Source organism: Colobus angolensis, unplaced genomic scaffold (genome assembly GCF_000951035.1).
Source record: "Colobus angolensis palliatus isolate OR3802 unplaced genomic scaffold, Cang.pa_1.0 Scaffold97, whole genome shotgun sequence".
NCBI lineage: Eukaryota > Metazoa > Chordata > Mammalia > Primates > Cercopithecidae > Colobus > Colobus angolensis.
The window spans coordinates 1,282,511-1,306,237 of record NW_012123709.1 but is presented as its reverse complement, the minus strand read 5'-3'; the positions used below and the strand labels follow the sequence as shown (position 1 = coordinate 1,306,237).

The following is a 23,727-nucleotide window of genomic DNA, read 5'->3' as shown; positions in this document are numbered from 1 at the left end:
ATAGAGCTTCTTTAAAATACATTTCTAATAAATAGTAGGGAATACACATTGGGTTATCTGGCCAGAACCGTCTTCACTGTAAATGTCCTCTTCTCCTCTCCAGTCTGGCAGTGATATAGCTGCCATGTTCCTACAGACCCCAAACCTTGCTGGGTTGGACAAGTTGGTTGAGCCAGGGGTAGGCCCCTGACCCAGCTGGATCACTCAGGCTCTTCTCTAGGATTGCAGAATTGAGCCAACCTCTGAATGACTAACCACAGTATGTGCTCTTGGGAACCAAAGAAAGCTGCCTCCCACCAAAATCCTTTTCACAGATTTGTTTCTGCTTAAGCCAGGTTTTCATTACTTGCAGCCAGCTTTTTAAAAAACTCTTTATTATTATACAAAATGTCAAGCATCCAAAGTAGAATGGTATAACAGATTCTCAACAATTAGCTGCAACAATGACCAGTCTTGTGTCATCTTGAACCCTACTTGCTTCCACTTACCTTTGGATTAAATTACATGAACTTATTTCATTTATGAATATTAAGGTATACAGCTAGTATTCCCTTGTGAAAATAGGTATAATCACACAAATTAAAACATACCTTTACTGAGTTTCTGCATCTGCTTTTCATATTCTTCTGGAGGGATCTGAGTATGAAACACGGAGGCAAAAGTGTCTTCCTTCTCATGAGAAGGACCTGCTGATTTAAAAAATCATCTATTCAATGCTCACAAAATAAATTAAGAAATTGTCTACAAAGTTGTTTTTAAAAGATAACATTTAATATTCTCTCCAGTGTTCCTCAATCCCCTCCAGACATACAAATTTCTTAAGACAATGTCAATGTCACCTCCAAGTAGAAATGACAATCATCTTTGTATACAGGAGCCAATGAAACAAACTATAGAAGCTAAGATAGTTAAACAGCATTTCCCTAAAACTTAAGCACAAAAAAAAAATGTGTAACAATGTGCTAAAATATCACATTAACTCTCCAGAGACAATGCACCCAAATCTTGATGTTCATAATACAGAGAATATGCACACTGAGCAAATATAATTGTGATTTTCTTTTTATTTTAGGTCCTCAAGGTGGAGACCAAATACGTGATCAGTCATTAAGATGAAAGCAGGTGAGAGATAACTTGGGAGACTCTTAGCAATTAACTTTCTTCTTTTCTGATGTATTTTCTTGGCACCTCCATAAAGAAAACAGGACATTGTGTTTTTCAACTTCTTTGTTTCAATGTAGTTTATTTTTATGATCTCCTACTAGCTAATTTGGACACTGTATATTTGCAAGATGCTGCTAACATAAACATTTTATTATAAGTGTGTCTCTGTACCCTAACGTGAGAGAATCTGCCAGGTTGTGGCACAGAAATGGTTCTGCCTCAGAAAACATGGGAAGTCTTGAGGATATTACAAGATCCACCACCTCTTCCGGAAAGCAAACCAAGTTCAGACAGGTGTCTCTATGAGCTGATACAGACAAAGGAAGCAGGCAGAAGATACATTTACCCTCAACACACAACCACCAAATTCAAAACACAAAACTTCTGCTATAAACACTAATTCATCAACTCCAGTTCCCTAATTTGGAATTCATAATAATGAATTATGAACTGGGGTTGACATTACCCTGTTAGTCTTTGCACAATCTTTGATGAGTTAATCAAGCAAATTTGTGGTGTAAGCCTGGGGAGAGAGAGGTAAACTACTTAGAAAACAAAAAGGTTTAAAATTGTTTTCGAACTTTCACTTTTTTGTGCAACCACTATTATTAAGAGATCTTCAATATTCATTAAAAGTAGGCTCAGCAAGTCAGTAATTTGGCAACATTTTATTATCAGTTTAAGTTACATTTACATCATAGTCCTGAAGTGGTAATATATTTATTTTCTATCCCATAATTCCTTTAGGATAACCGTTTCACTCAATTTTATACTAAAACACCTGTAAAGACATAAAAATATGAAAATTTACAATACTGCAAACCCTCGCAGGTGATCAGCGACTATCTGAGGCCAGTGTCATGCAGGTGGTAAGAAGAAGGTGAAATTACTCTTGTGACTGTGTGGCTCTTTGCCCATCATCCCAGTGGTATTCACTGCCTCAGACAGAGGTGGGTACTACCTACAACAAAGGTGCCATCGATCAGCTTTGAGTTTAAAAGACAACAGTTTTAAAAGGTGGGCATTCAGTTGCGAGAGCTTAACCCTTAGAGAAAAAATTGAATTCCAAAAGTTGCCCTTTAGAAAGTTCTTCCTTCTTTTTCAAAAATAATGTAGAAGAAATTATGGAATTAACCATTTAGTAGCCATCATAATAATTGATTCAGGTAAGTATTGTCAATGAACGATAAAACTAGTGGGTGACAGTTTGAGGAATAATAGGATAATAGCCTCAAAGCATCTATCTCCCCACAAGATAATTTATTAATTACCAAAGGAAAAATAGTAACTTTACCATGGAGAAACCTGGTAGACACCATTTTCATCTAAAGTTAACATTGTGAGTATCGGGACAAGCACCATCATGCATTTCCTGATCTGATCCACTGAGAAGGACACTATCACTTCTGTGGGATTCCTGCCAAAAACACATAACCTGAACCTAACCGAGCAGACACCAACCAACCCAAACTAGAGGACATGGTACAAAATAATAGGCCTACTATCTTCAAAAATGCCTACGTCATAAAACACAGAGACTAAAAGGTATGACGGGAATGTAAGCCATAGTCTGAGATTTTTCTTCTGCTATAAAGGATATTAGTGGGATAACTGGCAAAATCTCAATAAAGCCTATTGATGATTGCATAATAATCATTTCCTGATTTATATGTATAATCGTGCATGTATGTGTGTATATGTGTGTCCTTGTGTGGAGAGGGAGAGAGAAAAGAGAATGTGGTAAAATTTCAACATTTGGAGACTCTGGATAAAGAGTATTTGAGAATCCTTTGTAGTTTTCCTCTGACTTCAAATCTGAAGTTCCATCCAAATTAAAAGTTAATAAGAAAGTTTTTTAAATTCCTCTCTTCACTACAAACATTCATGTGAGAAGGAAAAAAAAAATCTCCCTTTAGAGATCATGAGCCAAAACTCTGATGATTGAGCACAGTTTTTCATGTGAGTCCTGAAAGAGGACGACTGCAGGATGTGGTTTAAATTGCTTACTGCCACCCATGGAAGAAATTAAAACCCATCCCAAATAAGGATCTAGAGGACCTAGAAGACCAGCAGAGGGGATGAGTTTAGAGCAGACACAAGTGATACAGGTATTAAGCTGCTCCCCGGCACAGCCCCTGGAGGTGAAATCCTAGAGGTGCATAGAGAACCTGAAGAGGATGGAGAAACCCAGAGCAGAGCGAGCTCTGCCTCACAGTACACCTGGAACTGAAGGGAGACCCCGCACACAGGAACACAGTGCTCTCCATCCACCCATGACAGCTGCACTGAAGCAAAGGCAGTGTGGCATGCTTACAAAGAGACAGGGGCTGAAGTAATCTGTCTCTCTCTCCTCCCTCCCCCAGTCACAGACACACACACACACACACACACACACACACACACACACACACAGTTCCCCATGGTTGGCTGGCCTGTGGCTTGAAGGAGACCAGAAGCTCTCACATGCCCCTGTGAAGACGACTGGGGTCGCGATAAGGGGCTGCCATACAGCCTCCCACCAGAGAGGATGTGGCAGGGACCATATAGAACATCAGCATCTGCTGGCAGATGGCAAAGGCTAAATGGGACTAGCTACAAGTCAGCAGACGCCCCAGCTGGCTTCCCATATCCACAGACCAAGCAAGACAGGATGCCTCTGAGAGAACAGCAAGGACCAGATGCATCACTACACCCCTGCCATCCTCAGGACATGATGCTACACAAGCGTCCTCCCGAACCCAGACACCACCCTGAGAAAAGGCAGGGAGAAACAGGGAAAGAGAGCCTCATTTCTGAATACTGAACTATGCTGTAGAATTTTTAGATGCCCTACACAAGTATAGTAAATCCTCTCTTAACGTCATCTATAGATTCTTGGAAACTGCTACTTTAAGCAAAACGACATATAACAAAACCAATTTTACCACAGTTATATTAATATAAATAAGAATTAAGTTTCTATGGCATATTTCTGGTCACAAAAACATTATTAAACTTCTAAATAAAGACCAGAACACTTCTAATATTAAACACTGACATAAATGTGGGCTATAAGTATATTTAAGAAAAATTAATAAAAATAAATAAGGTAATTATGTACCAGCTTATTCCAATTCACAGTCTCGGGTGGCCAGAGTCTATCTTGGCAGCTCAGAGCTCCAGGCAGGAGCACACCCTGGAAAGGATGCCATGGCAAGGTGCACTCAGACACACCCACACTCACGCACAGTGGAACTACGTAGATAACCTAACATGCATATCTTTGAGATGGAGAGGAAACCGGAGTGTCTGCAGAAAACCCATACAGACAGGGGGAAGACAGACAAACTCCATACAGACAGTGGCCCTAGCTGGGAATCCTTTTTTTTTTAACTCATCAATGTTATAATAAAATGACATTGAACCCGGCGTGGTGGCTCACACCTGTAATCCCGGCACTTTGGGAGGCTGAGAGGAATCTCTTGAGCCCAGGAGTTTAAGACGAACCTGGGCAAGATGGCAAGATGCCATCTCTACAGAAAATTTAAACATTAGCCGGGTATGGTGGCACGCACCTGTAGTCTCAGTTACTCAGGAGGCTGAGGTGGGAGGATCCCTTGAGCCCAGGAATTCAAGGTGGCAGTGAGCGGTGATCATGCCACTGCACTCCAGCCTTGGCAACAAAATGAGATCCTGTCTCTAAAAATAAAAATTAAAACAATTAAAAATAAAAAAAAACACGATGTTGAATGAAACGATGTCATTCAAGGACCTACTGTTATCAGCGGCCAGGCAAGCTTTGCCTACTGAAACAGCGCAGGGGCAGACTTCAATCTAGATGGAAGGCAGCCCCTTGATTCAGAGATAAAAGGAAAAAATCACCCAGAAACCAGAGTTCCCATCTCCTTGCGCAACAACACTGTTTCTCGAGGCAGTTCAAATGCCGTTACTCAACTGCTGTCATACTTCTTTCTGCATCTATTCAGAGGCTGCAACTCTTAGAAAACAACTGCACAGAAAGGAGGCAGAAATGAGCAATAAAGATGTACTCCTGCAAGCAAATCCTCACAGTGGAGACAGAGATGTGATGCTAAGAGCCCTGAAAGGCTTGTCCCCAGAACTACATCAGTTATAGGTATCAAATCCGAACCAGCACAGCAGAGCCTCAGTAGTGAGTGTCAGCTAGACACTCAAAACTGAAATGGCAGCTGAGCACAACAACCTAAGCTGCAACCAGAGATTTAAAATCACAATTTTACTAGCATCCAGATGGACCATGAGCAGACTCAAGGCAGATGCGCCTTTCTGCTCTGTTGGCAAATGGCAGGTGTGGATGGATTTTACCTCACTGGAGGATGAGAAGACACGGAAGGAAAAACATGAAAAACAAATGAAACAGCAGCCTGGTAATCAATGGGACAGCAGACATTTTGAAAATACTTACATAAATCATACAATTTCTAAAAACATTTTGGCATCCTCAATATATCAAAATACATGACATTTGTGAAATTAGAGGAGTAAGTCACAGGAAAGAACTGATGAATGTAAAAAGGCAAGAAGATGGGATTACAAAAATAAAGGGGGAAGGAGGGGGGAACTGAGTGAAATGAGGGATTGTAAGAAAACCAATGTGAGAGTATATCTTTTAATAGGCTAGTTTAAAAGAGTACACTCATTGCCTCATCTAACATGTACATCACTAGACATATTAGTGATTTTCCTGTTAGATCCTAATGGTTTTCCTGTTTGGGCTTCCCTCCTTCCCTCCTTCCATCCCATTCTTGCTTTCTTCCTTCCTCTTTCCTCCCTCCCTCCCTCCCTTTCTTCCTTTCTTTTTTTTTTGAGGCGGAGTCTCGCTCTGTCGCCCGGACTGGAGTGCAGTGGCCGGATCTCAGCTCGCTGCAAGCTCCGCCTCCCGGGTTCACGCCATTCTCCTGCCTGAGCCTCCTGAGTAGCTGGGACCACAGGCGCCCGCCACCTCGCCCGGCTAGTTTTTTGTATTTTTAGTAGAGATGGGGTTTCACAGTGTTAGCCAGGATGGTCTTGATCTCCTGACCTCGTGATCCGCCCGTCTCAGCCTCCCAAAGTGCTGGGATTACAGGCTTGAGCCACCGCGCCCGGCCCTTCCTTTCTTTTAATGCTCATTTTCTTGTCTTTTATTTTTCCTTTCTCCTTTATAAACCATAATCCTAACTATACAACAATTTGAAAAGTTTGCACTTTAATTTGAAGTCTAAGTTATATAAACATATTTTTTCTATATTAAGGAAGTCAAGAACAAAAAAATGGTTTTCTGCCCCTCCTCTAAAGTAACACAGGGAATTCAGAATTGTTTTACTTACCCTCACCTTTTCCTCCCACCTTTCAGCCTCTGTTAATATAATCTGAACTTTTAGGCCTACCAGTTGTTATTCTTATCTTCTAGTGTAGAGTAATTCTTGGATTTATAAACATACATTTCTTTCTGTTTACCTCTGTATTTGACTGGTTATAATGCTCACAGATAATTCCTTTATATAGCAACTTCTCTAATCCTGGATTGTACATTGTGACTCATTTGCTGGTTGCCTAGAGTATGTTTTCAAGTACATTTATTCCAAAGACAATATTAGCAGTGAATTATCCACTCTACCATATCTAAGAATGTCTTTCTGCTGTCTTCATGCCACAGTAACAGAAGCAATATGTAATCCCTAGTTACTATATTTTTCCTTTATTGCAAGAAAGAAATCTGAATTCAGCTTCCATTTTTATAGGTAAAATAAGATTATTCTAATTTGGGCCTGGATGCTTGTAAGATTTCTTAGGGCCTTCCTACGGTTCAGAATTCTTACTTATGTATATATGGGTATTGGCCTTTTATCATTAATAGCGCATATATAATATTTTTTAAATCACAAGTTTCCTTTGATCATTGTTTCTGTAACAGTTATACTGGTTTACTTTCTCAGAAATTTCTATAATTTTTAGTTGGAATTCCTATTCCCTATCTACACACTTATCATTTACCTCATCATTTCCTCAACTACTCATCCCTTCATGCTGTGGAGCATCCTTCACTGCCTTGATTCTCCTGCAGTCTTAATTGTGCTCGTTACTCTGATAGATACATTTTTCCTATTTTTCCTTGTAATCTTTTCTCATCTTAGCTTCTTTTTTAAATCATCCTCTTGTCATTTCATGTTAGTATATTCTTTCTTCAAGGTCGTCTTTTTTAGTTTCACAAATAATACGCATTTTCTACTATATTGAAGGAGTCCAATCAGTTTTCAGAAACTAATAAAAGCACAAGTATATTGAAAGACCTTAACAGAACTCTCCAAGATGAATGCAAATCAAGTAGACAAGTAATATGGACATTTTGCATATTTCAAAATTTGTTCTACACAGAGAGAAATAGTCCTTCTTTTTAAGTGCCCATGAAACACTTATAAAAGTTAATCATATATTAGGTGAATTTTCACTGGCGGAATTAATCATATTACAGGCAAAACAATTCTTTGTGTGGAGTTCCCTTATGCAAGTCCTGACCTTTAGCAAACTTGGCCCCTGGCATAGTGGCATAAATTCCAGTAGTTCCCTCATTCTCCCCTGCAGCACATCCTTACAACAGCCAAAAATGCACACATCCAAATGTCTCCTAAAATGAGAACCTCTCTACTACACTATAAAGATTTCAACAAATTCAAAATATCCAAAAACAGTTCTAAGAGGGAAGTTTATAGCAATAAATGCCTACATTATAAAAGAAGAAAGATCTCAAATAAGTAGCCTGACATTATGCTTCAAGGAACTGGAAAAACAACAAACTAAACCCAAAGTTAGCAGAAGGAAGAAAATAATAAAGATCAGAACAGAAATAAATCAAATAGAGGATAGAAAAGCCACCAGGAAGGGGAAATCAATAAAGCTAAGAGTTGTTTTTTTGAAAAATCAAACAAAATCAACAAAAGTTAGACTGAGAAAAAACAGAAGACTCAAATATCTAAAATCAGAAATGAAAACAAAAAAATTACAACAGACATCTAAGAAATAAAAAGTATCAAAAGGGACTATTACGAATAATTATGTGTCAACAAATTTGATAACCTAGAGAAAATGGATAAATCCCTAGAAAAATATAAACTACCAATATTGAATCAGGAAGAAACAAAAAGCCTGAACAGATCTACAATAAACACAGAGATTGAAGTAGTAATTAAAAACCTCCCCGCAAAGAAAACCCCAGGACCAGATGGTTTCATGGCTGAATTCCACCAAACTCTCAAAGAAGAATTAACACCAATACTTCTTAAAATCTTCCAAAAAAAAAAAAAAAAACGGCTAGAGGGGATACTTTCTAACATATTTTATGAGGCCAGTATCACCTTGATACCTGAGCCACATGAAGACTCTACACAAAAAAGAAAATTACAGGCCAGGAATCTCTGATGAACATTGATGTAAAAATCCTCAATAAAATATTACCAAACCAAATTCCACAATATATCAAAAAGACTACACACCATGATCAAGTGGGATTTATTCCTGGCAGGTAAGGGTGGTTTAACATATGTAAATCAATCAATGTGATACATAAATAACATTAACAGACTGAAAGACAAAAACCACATGATCATTTCAATTGATGCAGAAAAAGCATTTGACAAAGTTCAGCATAGTTTCTTGATAAAAACTCTCAAGATTTTAGGTATAGAAGAAAATTTCCTCAACATAATAAAGGCCATTTATAAAAAGTTCACGTTAACATCATAATCAATGGGGAAGAACGGAAAGCTTTTCCTCTAAGATCTAGTATAAGGTAGGGATGCCCACTCTCACCACTTCTATTCAGCATAGTACTGGAAGCACCAGCAAGAGCAATCTGACAAGAAAAAGAAATAATAAGCATCCAAATCAGAAAGGAAGAAGTAAAATTATCTCTACTTGCATATGACATGATTTTGTATGTAGAAAACCTCAAAGATTCCACCAAAAAAAACCTATTAGAAGTAATAAATAAATTCAGAAAAGTTGTAGAGTACAAAATCAACATATAAAAATCCATGGCATTTCTATACACAAACGACCTAGCCTAAAAAAGTCAAGAAAACAATCTCATTTATGATAGCATCAAAAAAATTAAATGAAGTACTTAGGAATAAATTAAACCAAGGAGGTAAAAGACCTGGACACTAAAAACTATAAAACATTGGTGAAAGAGATTCAAGAGGACACAAATAAATGGAAGGATATTCCATGCTAATGGATCAAAAAATTTAACATTGTGATAAAGTCCACACTACCCAAAGCAACCCCCATCAAAATCTCAACAATATTTTTCACAGAGATAGAAATCCTAAACTTCATATGGAACCACAAAAGACCCCACATGGCCAAAGCAATTCTGAAAAAGAAAAACTAAAGTTGAAGGCATCACACAGAGAGGTAATCAAATTAGTATTAGCAATGTAATCAAAACAGTATAATACTGGCATAAAAACAGACACATAGACCAGCAGAACAGAATACGAATCCCAGAAATAAATCCAAACACATACAGTCATTAAGTTTTAACAAGGGCCCAAGAAGACGCAATGGGGAAAAGGTAGTCTCTTCAATAAATGGGTGTTAGGAAAACTGGAATTCCACATCCAAAACAATGAAATTGGACCCTTATCTTACACCATACACAAAAATCAACTCAAAATGAATAAAAGACCTAAGCATAAAGTCTGAAACTATAAAACTCCTAGAAGAAATCATAGAAGGAAAGTGCCTTAATATCACCCTGGGCAATGATTCTTGGGTATCACACCAAAAGTTCAGAATAAAAAAGCAAAAATAAATAAATGGGACTACATCAAACCAAGAAAGTTCTGCATAGCAAAGGAAACAATCAATAAAAGAAAAAAAAAACCTACAGATTGGGAAAAACATTTGCAAATCACATATCTGATAAGGTGTTAATATTCAAAATTTATAAAGAACTCATACAACTCAATAGCAAGAAAACATAGCCTGATTAAAAATGGGCAAAGTGAATAGATACTTATTTCAAAGAAAACATAAAAATGACCAACAATATGAAAAGGTGCTCAACATCACTAATCATCAGGGAAATGTAAATCAACACTACTATGAGATAACACCTTGTTAGGAAAGCTATTATCAAAAAGACAGGAGATAACAAATTATTAGTGAGGGTGTGGAGAAGAGGGAACTCTTGTATACTGTTTGAGGGAATATAGATTGGTGGAGCCATTATGGAAAACAGTATGAAGATTTCTAAAGAAATTAAAAATAGAAAGAATTATCATACAACCCAGCAATTCCTCTTCTGGATATATACCCAAAGAAAATGAAATCACCACCTCATAAACACATCTGCACACCCATGTTTATTGCACCATCATTCACAATAGCCAAGATATGGAAACAAACCAGGTGGCCATTGGCAGATGAATGGATAAAGCAACTGTAATACATACACACACACATACACACACACACACACACACACACACACACACAAAGGAATATTACTTAGCCTTAAAAAAGGAGAACCTGCCATTTGCCACAACATGGGTAGACCTGGAGGACATAATACTACGTGAAATAAGGCAGACACAGAAAAAAAAATACTGCATGATCTCACTTCTATGTGGAACTCAAAAAAAAGGAAAAAGTCAAATATACAGAGAAAGGGAATAAAGCAATGATTACCTGGGGAGGGAACACTGGGAGGAAATGGGAAAATGTAGGTCAAAGGATCAAAAGTAGCAGATATGTAGGACTCACAAGTCTAAAGCTCTAATGTACAGCTCAAGGACTGTAATTGACAATAGTGCATTACATTCCGGATTTTTGCTAAATGAGTAGATTACAGCTGCTCTTCCCATGATGGGGGGTTGAGGAAAGGAAATGGGTAACTATGTGAGGTGACTGATATGTTGTTTCACTATAGTAACCATTTTACCATATATATTTACAGATATACATATATGTATCTCGTAACATGTTGTATACCTTAAATATACACAATAAAATTTATTTTTAAAAATATCAAAACCATGACAATATTATGAGACTCTATATTCATTTTTAAAATATAGGACTTATGCAAAATTCTGGAGAAGAAAAGAAAGTCATCATCATTTTCTAAGTAACTATTAGATCAATGAGGAAATAAAAACAGTAACATCTTGTGGAAAATAATGAAAATGATGACACCACATACAGGAGTATACTATAGAGATAAAGCTATGTTCAGAAACAAATTCATAGCAATGATGCTTTCATCATTTTTTTATTTTTATTTTTATTTTAGATTTGGGGGGTACACTACAGGCTTGTTACAAGGGTATACTGCATGACACTGAGGTTTGGGTTTTTATTGATCCCATCACCCAGATAGTAAACATAGTACTCAATAGAAAGTTTTTCAACCCTTGCACCATCTTTCCCTCCCTCCTTATGGAGTCCCTGGCATCTATTGTTCCCATGTTTACGTCCATGTGTACCCAGGGTTTAGCTCCCACTTGTAAGTGAGAACATGCAATGTTTAGTTTTATTTCTGTGTTAATTCACTTAGGATAATGGCCTCCAGCTGCATCCATGTTGCCACAAATGATATGATTTTGTTCTTTTTTATGGCTGCATAGTATTCCATGGTATATATAAACCACATTTTCTTTATCAAATCCACCACTGATGGGCATCTAGGTTGGTTCCACGTCTTTGCTATTATGAATAGTGCTGTGATGAACATATGTGTGCAGGTGTCTTTTTGGTAGAACAATTTATTTCCCTTTGGGTATATACCCAGGAATGGGATTGCTGGGTTGAATGGTAGTTATATTTTTAGTTATTGGAGAAATCTCCAAACTGCTTTCCACAATGGCTGAACTAATTTACATTTCCACCAGTGTGTATAAACATTTCCTTTACTCTGCAGCCTCACCAATGCCTGTTATTTTTTGACTTTTTAATAATAGTCATTCTGACTTCTGTGAGATGGTATCTCATTGTGGTTTCGCTTTGCAATTCTCTGATGATTAGTGATGTTAAGCCTTTTTTCATACACTTGTATTCTTTTGAGAAGTGTCTCTCTGTGTCCTTTGCCCACTTTTTAAGGGGGTTATTTGGTTTTTGTTTGTTCAGTTCCTTATAGATTTTGCATAACAGTCCTTGGTTGGAGGCACAGTTTGCAAATACCTTCTCCCATTTTATAGGTTGTCTGTTTATTGTATCGATATTTTCTTTTGCTGCACAGAAGTTAGTTTAATTAGGTTCCAATCGTCAATTTTTGTTTTTGTTGCAACTGCTTTTGAGAATGCAGTCATAAAATCTTTGCCTAGGCCAATATCCAGAAGAGTATTTCCTAGGTTTTCTTCTAGGATTTTTATAGTTTGTAATCTTAGATTTAAATCTTTAATCCATCTTCAGTTGATTTCTGTACATGGTAAGAGGTAGAGGTCCAGTTTTATCCCTCTTCCTATGGCTAGCCAGTTTTCCCAGCACCACTCCTTAAGCAGGGGCTGCAAACAGCAATTTCTTTCCAAAGAGTACAGTGTGGAAAAGGAGGGGGAAATACGGTAACTTTACAGTGGAAAAATCTTACAAATATTTCCTCAGCCAGGTGATCAGAGGTAACATGAATAGCAATGTTATGTTAATAAAATGATGTAATGAAAATGACTCTGTTAACTCCATGGTTTTCCTCCCCAAAACACATCCTCTCAAGTCTAATCATGAGGAAAGCATGAAGTAAATTCCAACTGCTGGACATTCTACAAAATACCTGACTAGTACTACTCAAAACTGTCAAGGTCATCAAAAATAAGAAAAGTCTGAGAAAATGTCACAGCCAACAGTAGATTGAGGAGGCATGAGGGCTAAATGGAATGTGGCATCCTGGATGGGATTCTGGAACAAAAAATGGACATTAAGTAAAAGTTAAGGAAATGTGAATGTACCAAAATTGGTTCACTAATTGAAACAAATGAACCATACAAATGCAAGATGTTCACAATAAGGGAAACTGGGGGTGGGTATAGGGGAAATCTCTGCACCATATTCATAATTTTTCTGTGAATGTAAAACTGTGCCCAAATAAAAAGTTTAGAAAAAACTTTCAGATTAAAAAGATTGAGGAAAACATGAGCAAAATTAGAGATAAAAAGAAGGTACAAACAATATGAAAATGAGTTATGTAAAATACTATCTGAGATTGTATATTAGTAAATTTTTAAATCTTCGTGAAGTGGATACTTTAAAATCTTAGTGACATGGATGCATTGCCAAAATTGACTCCAGAATAGCTAGTAACCTGAAATAGAATAGTAAATATGAAGGCAGCTGAGAAGAGTCAGAGAATTGCCTCCAAGAAATTATCTGAACCAGATGGTTTTTCCAGTGAAATCTTTCAAATTTTAAGGGAACAGATAATCCTTGTGTTATATAAACTGTTTCAAATCATAGAAATAAGTGAGCAGCCACCCCCATTCATTTTATGAAGTTCACACAGCCTGACAAAGCAAACATACATACATCTACTCTCCACCCCCAACTACACCCCCTATACCATAACAAACATTTCACACACCTGTGTGTGCTCACGCAAATACAACTAACCTTGCTTATAAATATAGATGCAAAAAATCTGAATAAATTCATCTATTTAAATCTGGTACTAAATTAAATAATCTTCCATAACTAAGAAGGGTTGGTGCAGGAATAAAAGACTCATTTAGTATTTAAAGCTATTAATTTTAAAACATTAAATATGTTGGTCATGAAATAAAAATTTATAATTTAAATATATATTGAAATGCATTCAATAAATTTCAACACTTAGTTCTTATAGTTCTCAGCATAGGAATCACTGTTAAAAAGGACACAAAAATTAACATTATTTCCTGATGATATGTTCACAAACTAAAACAAGATAAACAAGTAAAAATAATTAGAATTAATAATATAATTTAGTTAAATGTACAAAAAGAAAACAAATTCTAAATGTGTAAAAAGTCACTATGTCATTAATAACCCTTTATAAACATGATGGGCTAAACACCAATCAGGGTAATAATAAAAAGACATATAAGACCTATGCATAGCTAATAGATGTATGAAACCTGCAGAAATTCCTTGACATATAAACGATAATATAAGAGACACATACTGTGTTCCTGTTGATGCAGTAATGTCTAGTAATCACAGGAATACTAATAATAACTCAATTTGTTGAGCACTTACTACATGCTCTATAAGTCAGCTACCATGTTGTGAGGACACGCACGCATCCTATGGAAGGGTTTGTGTAGTAAGAAACTAAGGTCTCCAGCCCACAGGTAGCAAGAAACTGAGGTCTGCAAACAACCATGTGAGTGAGCTTGGAAGCCAATTCTCCAACTCCAGTAAAGCTTTCAAATGGCTGTAGCCCCGGCAACCATTTGACACGAGGGATGCTGAGTCAGAACCACCCAGCTAAGGTGCTCCCAGATTCCTGGCCCACAGAAACTGTGAGATTATAAATGTTTGTTGGCTTAGGTTGCCATGTTTTAGGGGTAATTTGTTCCACAGCACAAGATAACCAGTACAATGATCTTGCAGGAAAATAATGACACCATGCAGGCAAGACTGAATGCTGTTTGAATAGTCTGATAGAGAAATGCTGAGATCAAACCATTTAATAATGGGGGTTTAAAAAAAAAAACAGGGCCAGGCGTGGTGGCTCACGCCTGTAATCCCAGCACTTTGGGAGGCTGAGGCAGGTGGATCACCTGAGGTCGGGAGTTCAAGACCAGCCTGACCAACATGGAGAAATCCCATCTCTACTACTAAAAACACAAATTAGCCAGGCATGGTGATGCGTGCCTGTAATCCCAGCTACTCGGGAGGCTGAGGCAGGAGAATCGCTTGAACCTGGGAGGCAGAGGTTGCGGTGAGCCGAGATCGTGCCATTGCACGCCAGCCTGGGCAACAAGAGCGAAACTCCATCTCAAAAAAAAAAAAACAGGTCAGATACAGATAGGGCAGAAAAAATACTCATTTGGGGAACTCAAGGAAGAAGTGTAAAGGAACAATGAGGGAGGAACTCAGGCTGGCTCTTGAGTTTCCAGTTTAAAAGACCAGGTGGGTGACGAAACCATTAACCAAAGCAGAAAAAAACATATAAAAGAAGGAATAGGTTTCAACAATAGGGAGGAAGAAGGAAAGAAAAAGAATAAAACCAGCAGGGAATAATTAATCCAGTAAAAAATGTACCATGCTATAAGAGGTCATTGTGTCAGATTCTACAGAGATGTCAAGTACAATCAAAACTGGAGGTATGCCATTAGATTTCGAATTTAATGACCACTGATGAAGCAGCTTCCACAGTGTGACAGTAGAAAATACAGACATGGAAAAGTTAAGAAGTAAATGGAAGTTGACCAGGTAGCACCAAGAGATGTGGACTATTCTCTCAACAAGTCTGACCTTTAAGGAGAAGAGGGAAACTGAGTGGTGTCTGTTTTAGAGTAAGGTTTTAAAAAAAAATGAGGAAAAAGGCTTACTTGTATGTTTTGCTGATTATTCACTGGTTCAATGGCTTTTCAATTCTGTTTTAGGACTAGAAGAGTTAAACATGGTAAGTAGAAGGAAAAGAGCCAGAGAGATTGAAGCCTTTTTCCTCATTTTTTTAAAACCTTACTCTAAAGAAGCTCCAGATGAAAAATGGAATGGCTGACAAACCAACAGCCAGTGAAAGGGATGGGATGTTACTGATTTTGGCCTCAGAGGATAAGAGTACCTTCCCTTCATCTAAACTTAGAGGGAAGAGGCAGGGGATGGATGAGCATAGTCAGGATGAAGCTTAGAAACAGAAGGAAAGAATCTGAAGGAATTCCTACCCTGTAGATTCATTTGCTCTGGAAAGGAAGACCAAAGAACACAGTGAAGGAAGGTCTCGCAGAAGATGGGAGACGAAGCAGTTAGTAACAGTTTGGAATCACCATTTCGGAGAATGCAGAAGAGATTGCTAAGCAATGCTGAGACTCCAACAAAACTAAAAACCAAAATCCTTACCTGTGTCAGTCAGCACAGTTATGTGATTTCCTCCCTCTATCCCCTGCATATCAGAGTAGAAAGAGAGTACCAAATTTTCTTTGAGTATTTAACCAAGCATCCAAAAGCAGAAGCACCACATATATGAATCTCACAGAAAAGGCACCTAGAAAGAAGTATTCTCAAATTTTAAAAAGCCTAATTGGTTATGATGTTGATGTTTTGTGTTTATATGCATGTATATATTTGGAGCTAGAAACACGAGAGAGAAATGTGACAAAGACAAAAAGAAAAACCTCTATCAAAAGCAGACAATAAGCAACCCTGTCACTAGATGTATTTGTCTCAAAGAATATTGAATTCTACCTGTATTCATTAGATAAACGATAGAAACTACGGGAAAACTCCTGGCAATGTAAAGAGTTTTGATTTTTGCAACATGCCTCTAAGAAAACCCAAAAGTGACCCCTCAGTAATGGGATGGGACAGACTTTTAAAATATTTCAGAGATCTCTAGCAAGTACAATATTGTTTACTTCAAAATCGCAGTAAAGTTGAGGTTAATATGTCTCGATTATAAGGTTCAAATGTGATATAAATTAATTTAATGCTGTTTTCAACTTTCTCTTGGAGTCAAGGCCTCTTTTGTGTTTAGTACCTATAAATAAAAGTAAATGCACTATCCAAACACAGTTATTTTTTTCATTTATTTGCTGTTGCTTATTTGTGATGTTACAAGCGAACTGGGATGGTTTTTGTGTTTTGGAAGCTGAAAACAGGTTGGAAATTGTCATTCAGCCATCAGCCCAAAGTCCTTAAAGTTAATTATTTGTTTGTTTGTTTGTTTGTTTGGTGGAGATAGGGTTTCACACAGTCACAAATGCTGCAGAGCAATGACATGACTGCAGTCTCAAACTCCTGGGCTCAAGCAATCCTCCCACCTCAGCCTCCTGATGCTTGGCTAATTTCTAAATATTTTGTACAGACAAGGTCTCGCTATGTTGCCCAGGCTGGTCTCAAACTCCTGGCTTCAGGCAATCCTCCTGACTCCACTTCTGAAAGCACTAGGATTACACGCATGAACCACCACACCCAACCTGAAACTAACTCTTAAATAAGAGGATAAGAAAAACTGACTAGAAAAGAAAAATACCCATCCTAAGAATTTCTCCCTTTGTTTAAAGAGAAAAAATGAAAAGAAAGAAAGTATGTTTGGGTATGTTGATAGATACACTGAAATAGGTCTGGCTTTAATAATGTGGTCATGCTTAAAATGATTCTCTCTGAACATAGCTTTCAAGTCCCTTGCAGCTCCAGCTTTCATATCATTAAGTCCACTTAATTTCCATGTTAGAATATCAGGACTAATCTAACATTACAGGAATTGTCTACAGGGCCTACAGCAGTCACATGACTCTAGAAATACAATGTGAGCTCTACAGGTTTAAGCCAAAAATATAATCCAGGAGCTTCAAAATTTTTTAAAGTGTTTTAAGGCTTTTTAAAGTACTTACTGTAACTAGATGCTGCCACCTACTGGCAATTTACAAGTGCCTTAAACTGTGCTGGTAAAAAATTATCATAGAGGGAAAAAAGGTAAAATTTTCCTGTTTTCCTAATAACACTTCTAAAAATAGTTTATTTAGAAATTTGTGACTATATATGATTGATTAAAAGTATTTTTAAATTTTTATACATTTCTCATTAAAACAGTAGCTGAGATCCAATGAGTAATGGGAAATTCATCTCAGTGTAAAACAGATGTAAGTAGTTTCATACCACCTTATGATAGTGCCTATGTTGAAATAGCAGGAATATGAGACTTTCAAAAAATCCACTGCATGAGGTCAAACTGGACTCTTGTGTTTCTAATTATTTCTTTCATACTTGTAGTGAAAATATTCTGCTAATAACAACAAATTTAAGCTGATTATTCCAAAAGTTTCCTCTGTTAGAATAAGGTAATAGTTATGTAATCCAAAAAAATTTAATGTAATTAGGTTAATAACGCAGCCTAAAGTAAAATGCTAACTACTTTTTTAAGATTTTAAAAAAAACAGATATGTGTGGCAATAAGTGACTCCAAAACATATGTCTATGAAGTAAACAGCAAGCAGGAAATTTCATTAAGGAATTTGGCTTTTCTGTAAAAGAACAATCATCAAAAAGAGATTCTAATTAAATCTGAAGAAGCCAGTAATACAATAATGTTACCTCTTTATTTTGGTGAACCGGTCAAGTGTCAACTAATTAAGGCAGTCAGTAGCAAGCGTGAAGGGAAACAGACATCCGGTTCACCTAACAGTATCTTGTATTCCCTTTTCCTTTAACATTGACCCTACTTTTGCATCTTACCTGCTTTGTACACACTGCCAATACATAATAACTAAGAAGTCAGAATCTAAAATCTGAAGCTTTAATAATGTCATCATGTTTAAAACAATGATTCTCCTAACATAGTTTTCGAGCCCCTTGCAGCTCCAGCTTTCATATCATTAAGTCCACTTAATTTCCATGTTAGAACATCAGGACTAATCTAACATTATGGCAAGTGTCTAAAGGGCCTGCAGCAGTCACGTAACTCCAGAAATACAACGTGAACATAGATTTAAGCCAAATATACATGCCAGGAGCTTTAAAAATTAACCATATTGTATAGTTTTGATTTGGTTTTGAAAAAAGGGCAACTGAAAACAAATGTCTTGCCTTCCAGGACCAAAAGTTTACTGGGTAGTGAACTCTGTGACCGAAAAGGTTAATGTTAAAAGGCCACCACAGATCCACTTACAGAGCGGCCTGTCTTACATTGCTTGCTCCAGAGTCAACCACAAGCAGGTGTGATCTTTCAGAAAAGCCCTATCCACTAGATAAATCAGTATTTGACTCCTGGTTTCCAAATTATAGATGCTGAGATACTATGACATCTAGAATCTCATTCCTGACACTGTCCATGTTTTTGTTTTTGTTTTTGCTTTTGGGAATAAGGGGTGTAGTCTCATTTCTAGGAAGGTGTAGAATTACTGATAAACATTGAAGGAAATATATTAGTAAGTTGTACTTTTTCAAATAGGCTACGTTCATATACTGGTCTTTAGACATTTAAATAAATTAAAAAGCAGTTCATAAGCTATAGCTTTAGAGGTGCTCTTGCCCTATCTTTTTTAAAAAATAATGTAGTCATTGCTAAACTCAGAAAAAAAGCATATTTGAGAAAAACATGTTATTCCAAAATACTGCCCTAATAAAATGTATTACAAAGACACAATAATCAAAATAGAGTGGTATTAACATCAGCACAGACAGAAATTTTAATGGAATAAAACAGAAAACCTTGAAACAAACCCAGTTCGTACATGATAAAGTTAGCACTTCAAATAAGTGGGGAAATGATGCATTATCTAATAACGGGTCTTGGAATAGCTGGTTAGCAAATTAGGGGAAAAAACTAAATCAACTCTCTACCTCATATCTAATACCAAAATAAATTTCATGTGGGTTAATATATAAATTTTTTCATTAAATTATAACTGATGAAAGGAAAATATATATTTTTATATAATCTTGAGACATAAAAGGCCTTTAAAAGCAGAGTACCAATGAATGATAACATAAAAGAAATGACTGACTAGAGCAAGAAATTTTAAAAATTAAATTAAAATTTAAAAAAAGAAAAATATTTTGGTATTTGTGACAAAGAATTAATATCCTTAATATTTAAAAATGTCTTTCAAATCAATAAAGAATGCCTCACTTTATAAAAGAGCCCAAGACATGACTAGGTAACTCACAACTTGGCTAAACAAAAGAAATCTATAACCTTCCTGATAATCAGAGAAATACAAATTATTGTGATTCCACTTTAAATAAACAAAGCTTAAAAATAACTACAAAATCCATTGTTGTTGGCATAGAAAAACAATATTCAGATACAATGTGGTAAGAATCTAACTTGATTTCAATAAGTCAATGTGAACAAAAATCTTGTGAAAGTTCAACCCCGGACTAAGTATTTCTCTTATAGGAATGTATTCCAAAGTATACCCATTTTCTATAGCTGCTCTAACTAATTACCACAAACTTGGTGGCTTCAAACAACAGAAGTTTATTCTCTCACAGTTCTGGAGGCCAGAAATCCAGAATCAAGGTGTCAACAGTGCCACATTCCCTCCAGAGGTTCTAGAGGAGATTCTGTTCCTCCCTCTTCTGGCTTCTGGTAGTTGCCAGCAGGCTTGAGGCTGCATCGCTCCAATCTCTGCCTCTGTCTCCGCAGCACCTTTTCCTCTTCCTTATCTACCTCTTCTCCCTCCATCTCTTTCTGATAAGCCTACCTATGATGGAATTTAGGGCCCATCTCAATATTCCAGGACTTATTCACATCTGCAAAGACCCTTTTTCCAAATAAGGTAACCTTCACAGGCTCTAGAGATTGGACATAGATATCCTCTTGGGGGACTGAGGTGGATTTTTTTCAGCCTACCACAGAAGGTAATCATTGCAGTAATTGACTAACAATGTCATTGCAACATTATGTGTAATTTTAAAAATTGAAAACCTAAAGGAATAATCTAAATGTTCAATAGAAGGGTATTAGTTAAACAAATAATGGCACATCCATCTAATGAATTAATGTATAATCATTAAAAGTAATGCTGACGCACATTGTTCCAGTTATCTACTGTTGCATTAAAAAATCACCCCAAATCTAGTGGCATACGGTAATAATTATTTCAGGCAAGATCTACTTATTGATGCTGAAATTAGTAGGTGAAAGCTGGAGAAGAAACAGGATATTTGCATAGTCTTAAAGTATCTCCACCAAGATATGTATTAATTGTAAAATAAAAAAATAGTAATTTTACAGTGGAGAAAACCAGCAGACACCATCTTAACAAAGCGATCAAGGTGAAACATTACCAATAGCGATATATAACAGCATCAGGTATACCAAGTGTGATCGACTGAGAAGGGCACATAACTTCCAGGGCATGCTTGCCAAAATTCGTAACTTTCATCTAATCATGAGAAAACATCACATAAACCAAAACGGAAGGATATTTCACAAAACAGCTGACCAATACTCTCCAAAAGGGTCAACATCACGACAGACAAGGAAAGACTGAGGAACTATCACAGAGTGGAGGAGATTAAGGAGACATGACAACAAAATGTAACATGGGATCTTGGATTGGATACTAGCAAGTAAAAAGGACACTAGTGGGAAACCTGGTAAATTTTTAAGAAAGTCTATACTTTAATTAATGGTATTATACCAATGTTGATTTCTGAGTTTCGATCACTATGGTTACATAAGATTAGGAGAAGCTAGGGGGAAGGGTATATGGAATTCTGTACTACTTATGCAAATTTCCCATAAATTTAAAATTATTTCAAAATAAAAAGTAAAAAACAAAACTTAATGGCATACAACAAATACACAGAAAACGCTCAACCTCACTAATCATTCAGGAAATATAAATCAACCATGATGAAATGTCATCTCACTCCTGTCAGAATAGCTATCACCAAAAACACAAAGGATAAAGTGTTGGTGCGGATGTGGATTAAAGGAAACGCTTGCATTCTACGGGTGGGAATGTAAATTACTACAGCCATTATGGAAAAGTGTATGGAGGACCCTCAAAAAACTAAAAATAGAATTACCATATGATCCAGAAATCCCACTTCCGGGCATTTACCCAAAAGCTTTAGAATTCGTTTGTCAAAGGGATGTCTGCTCTCCCATGCTCATTGCAGCACTACTCACAATAGCCAAGTTACAGAATAACCTAAGTATCCACCAACAGATGAATGGATAAAGAAAATGTAGTATATATACACCTTGGAGTACTTTTCAGTCTTTCAAAAGAAGGAAATTCTATCATTTGCAACAACATGAATAGAATTAGAGGACATTATGCCAAGCAAAATAAACCAGACACAAAAAGACAAATACTACATGTTCCCATTTATATGTGGAATCCAAAACAATTGTACTCAGAGAAGCAGAGTAGAATGGTGGTTACCAGAAGCTGGAGGATGGGAAAATGAGAAAATAATGGCCAAAGAGTACAAAGTCTCAGTTAGACAGGGGGATTAAGGTTTTTCTTTGAGATCTATTACATGGCGTGGTGAATGTCATCAATAATGATGCATTGTACATTTCAAAATTGCTAAGAGACTAAATTTCAAATGGTCTCACCATAAAATAAGTATTTGAGGTGATGGATAGGCTAATTAGCTTGATTTAATTATTCTATATTGTATTCATAAATCATAATATCACTTTGTACCCCATAAATATAAATTGTCAATTTACAATAAAAAAAATTTTAAGTTAATGGCATAAAACAGTGAACATTTTATTATGCTCTTGCTTCTGTGGGTCAGGAATTTGATGGACACAGCAGGAACAATTTATCTCTGCTCCACTATGAATGGGGCCTCAGATGGCTGGGTAGCTCCCTTTGGCTGGAGATGTTTGGAGTAGGTCAGGGGGCCATATATCTAGCCTTGGTTATTCTCTGCATTGTGTTTGCTGGAGCTGCAATGCCCAAGCTTGCTCCTTTATTCTGTGTCTGCATTGAAAGTGTTGAATAGTCAGTGTATCCATTTCCTAGGGCTGCTATAACAATTTACCACAGGCTGGGTGGCTGAAACAACAGAAATTTATTCCCTACAGTTCTAGAAGCTAGATATCTGAAATCAAGGTGTCAGCAGAGCATTCCTTCTGAATTGTTCCTTGTATCTTCTTTTGGGTTCCAGCAATCCTTGCATTCCTTGGCTTATAGCTACATCCCTCTATCTTCACACAGCCTTCTTCCCTGTGTCTCTATGTCTCTTTGTGTCCTGTCCTCTTTTTTGAAGGCCCACCCTACTCCAATAAGACTTCATCTTAACTAAGTCTCTGCAAAGACCGTATTTCCAAAAAAAGACACATTCCGAGGTTCCAAGTGGACATGAATTTGAGAGAGACATTACCAAAATCATGATAGCCAGGAACTGGCTACAGTCATCTTCTCTCTGCATAGCCCCTCCATATGGCTTGCCTGGGGCCTCTCATAGCATGGCAGCCTTGGGCAGCCTGAACTCTTACATAGTGGCTGGCTTTCCTCTGAGTGAGCATTCGACAAGAAGCAGAAACTGCCTGTCTTCTTAAAGACAAGGCCTGGAAATGGCATAGTGTCATTTTTGCTGTAATGTATCAATCAAAGTTGTTCCAGGCTAGCCAAGACTGAAATGGGAGGGAGAAATGGACTCCATCTCTAAATGAGGAGGAGAATGAACACAAATAAAGGGAAGGAATTAATGGCAGCCGTTTGGAAACAAACGACCACACACATCTATTATTGACAGCTAAAGGTGCTCCAGAAATATAAATTAGTTGGGAAAAGGTTACAAAATACCATATACATATACAATTTGATCCTATTTTTCTTCTCAAAATATATATATGGATATTTGCATTAAACACATCTCAAAAGATAAACAGTAAACTAAAATATTAATAGTGGTTATCTCTACAAGTTGAGAATTTAGCTGATAGTAATATTT

The 23,727-nt window shown here is 36.9% G+C and overlaps 1 protein-coding gene across 2 annotated transcripts in view; it reads right to left on the bottom strand.

The window, feature by feature from the left end:
- FSIP1 (fibrous sheath interacting protein 1) overlaps positions 1–23,727 on the bottom strand; it is a 206,916-nt gene that overhangs the window by 162,983 nt on the left and 20,206 nt on the right. For both annotated transcript variants that reach the window (XM_011932644.1, XM_011932645.1), the window contains exon 6: positions 591–686. In XM_011932644.1, coding sequence (XP_011788034.1) covers positions 591–686 — 96 coding nt within the window. The remainder of the gene's footprint in view (positions 1–590; positions 687–23,727) is intronic.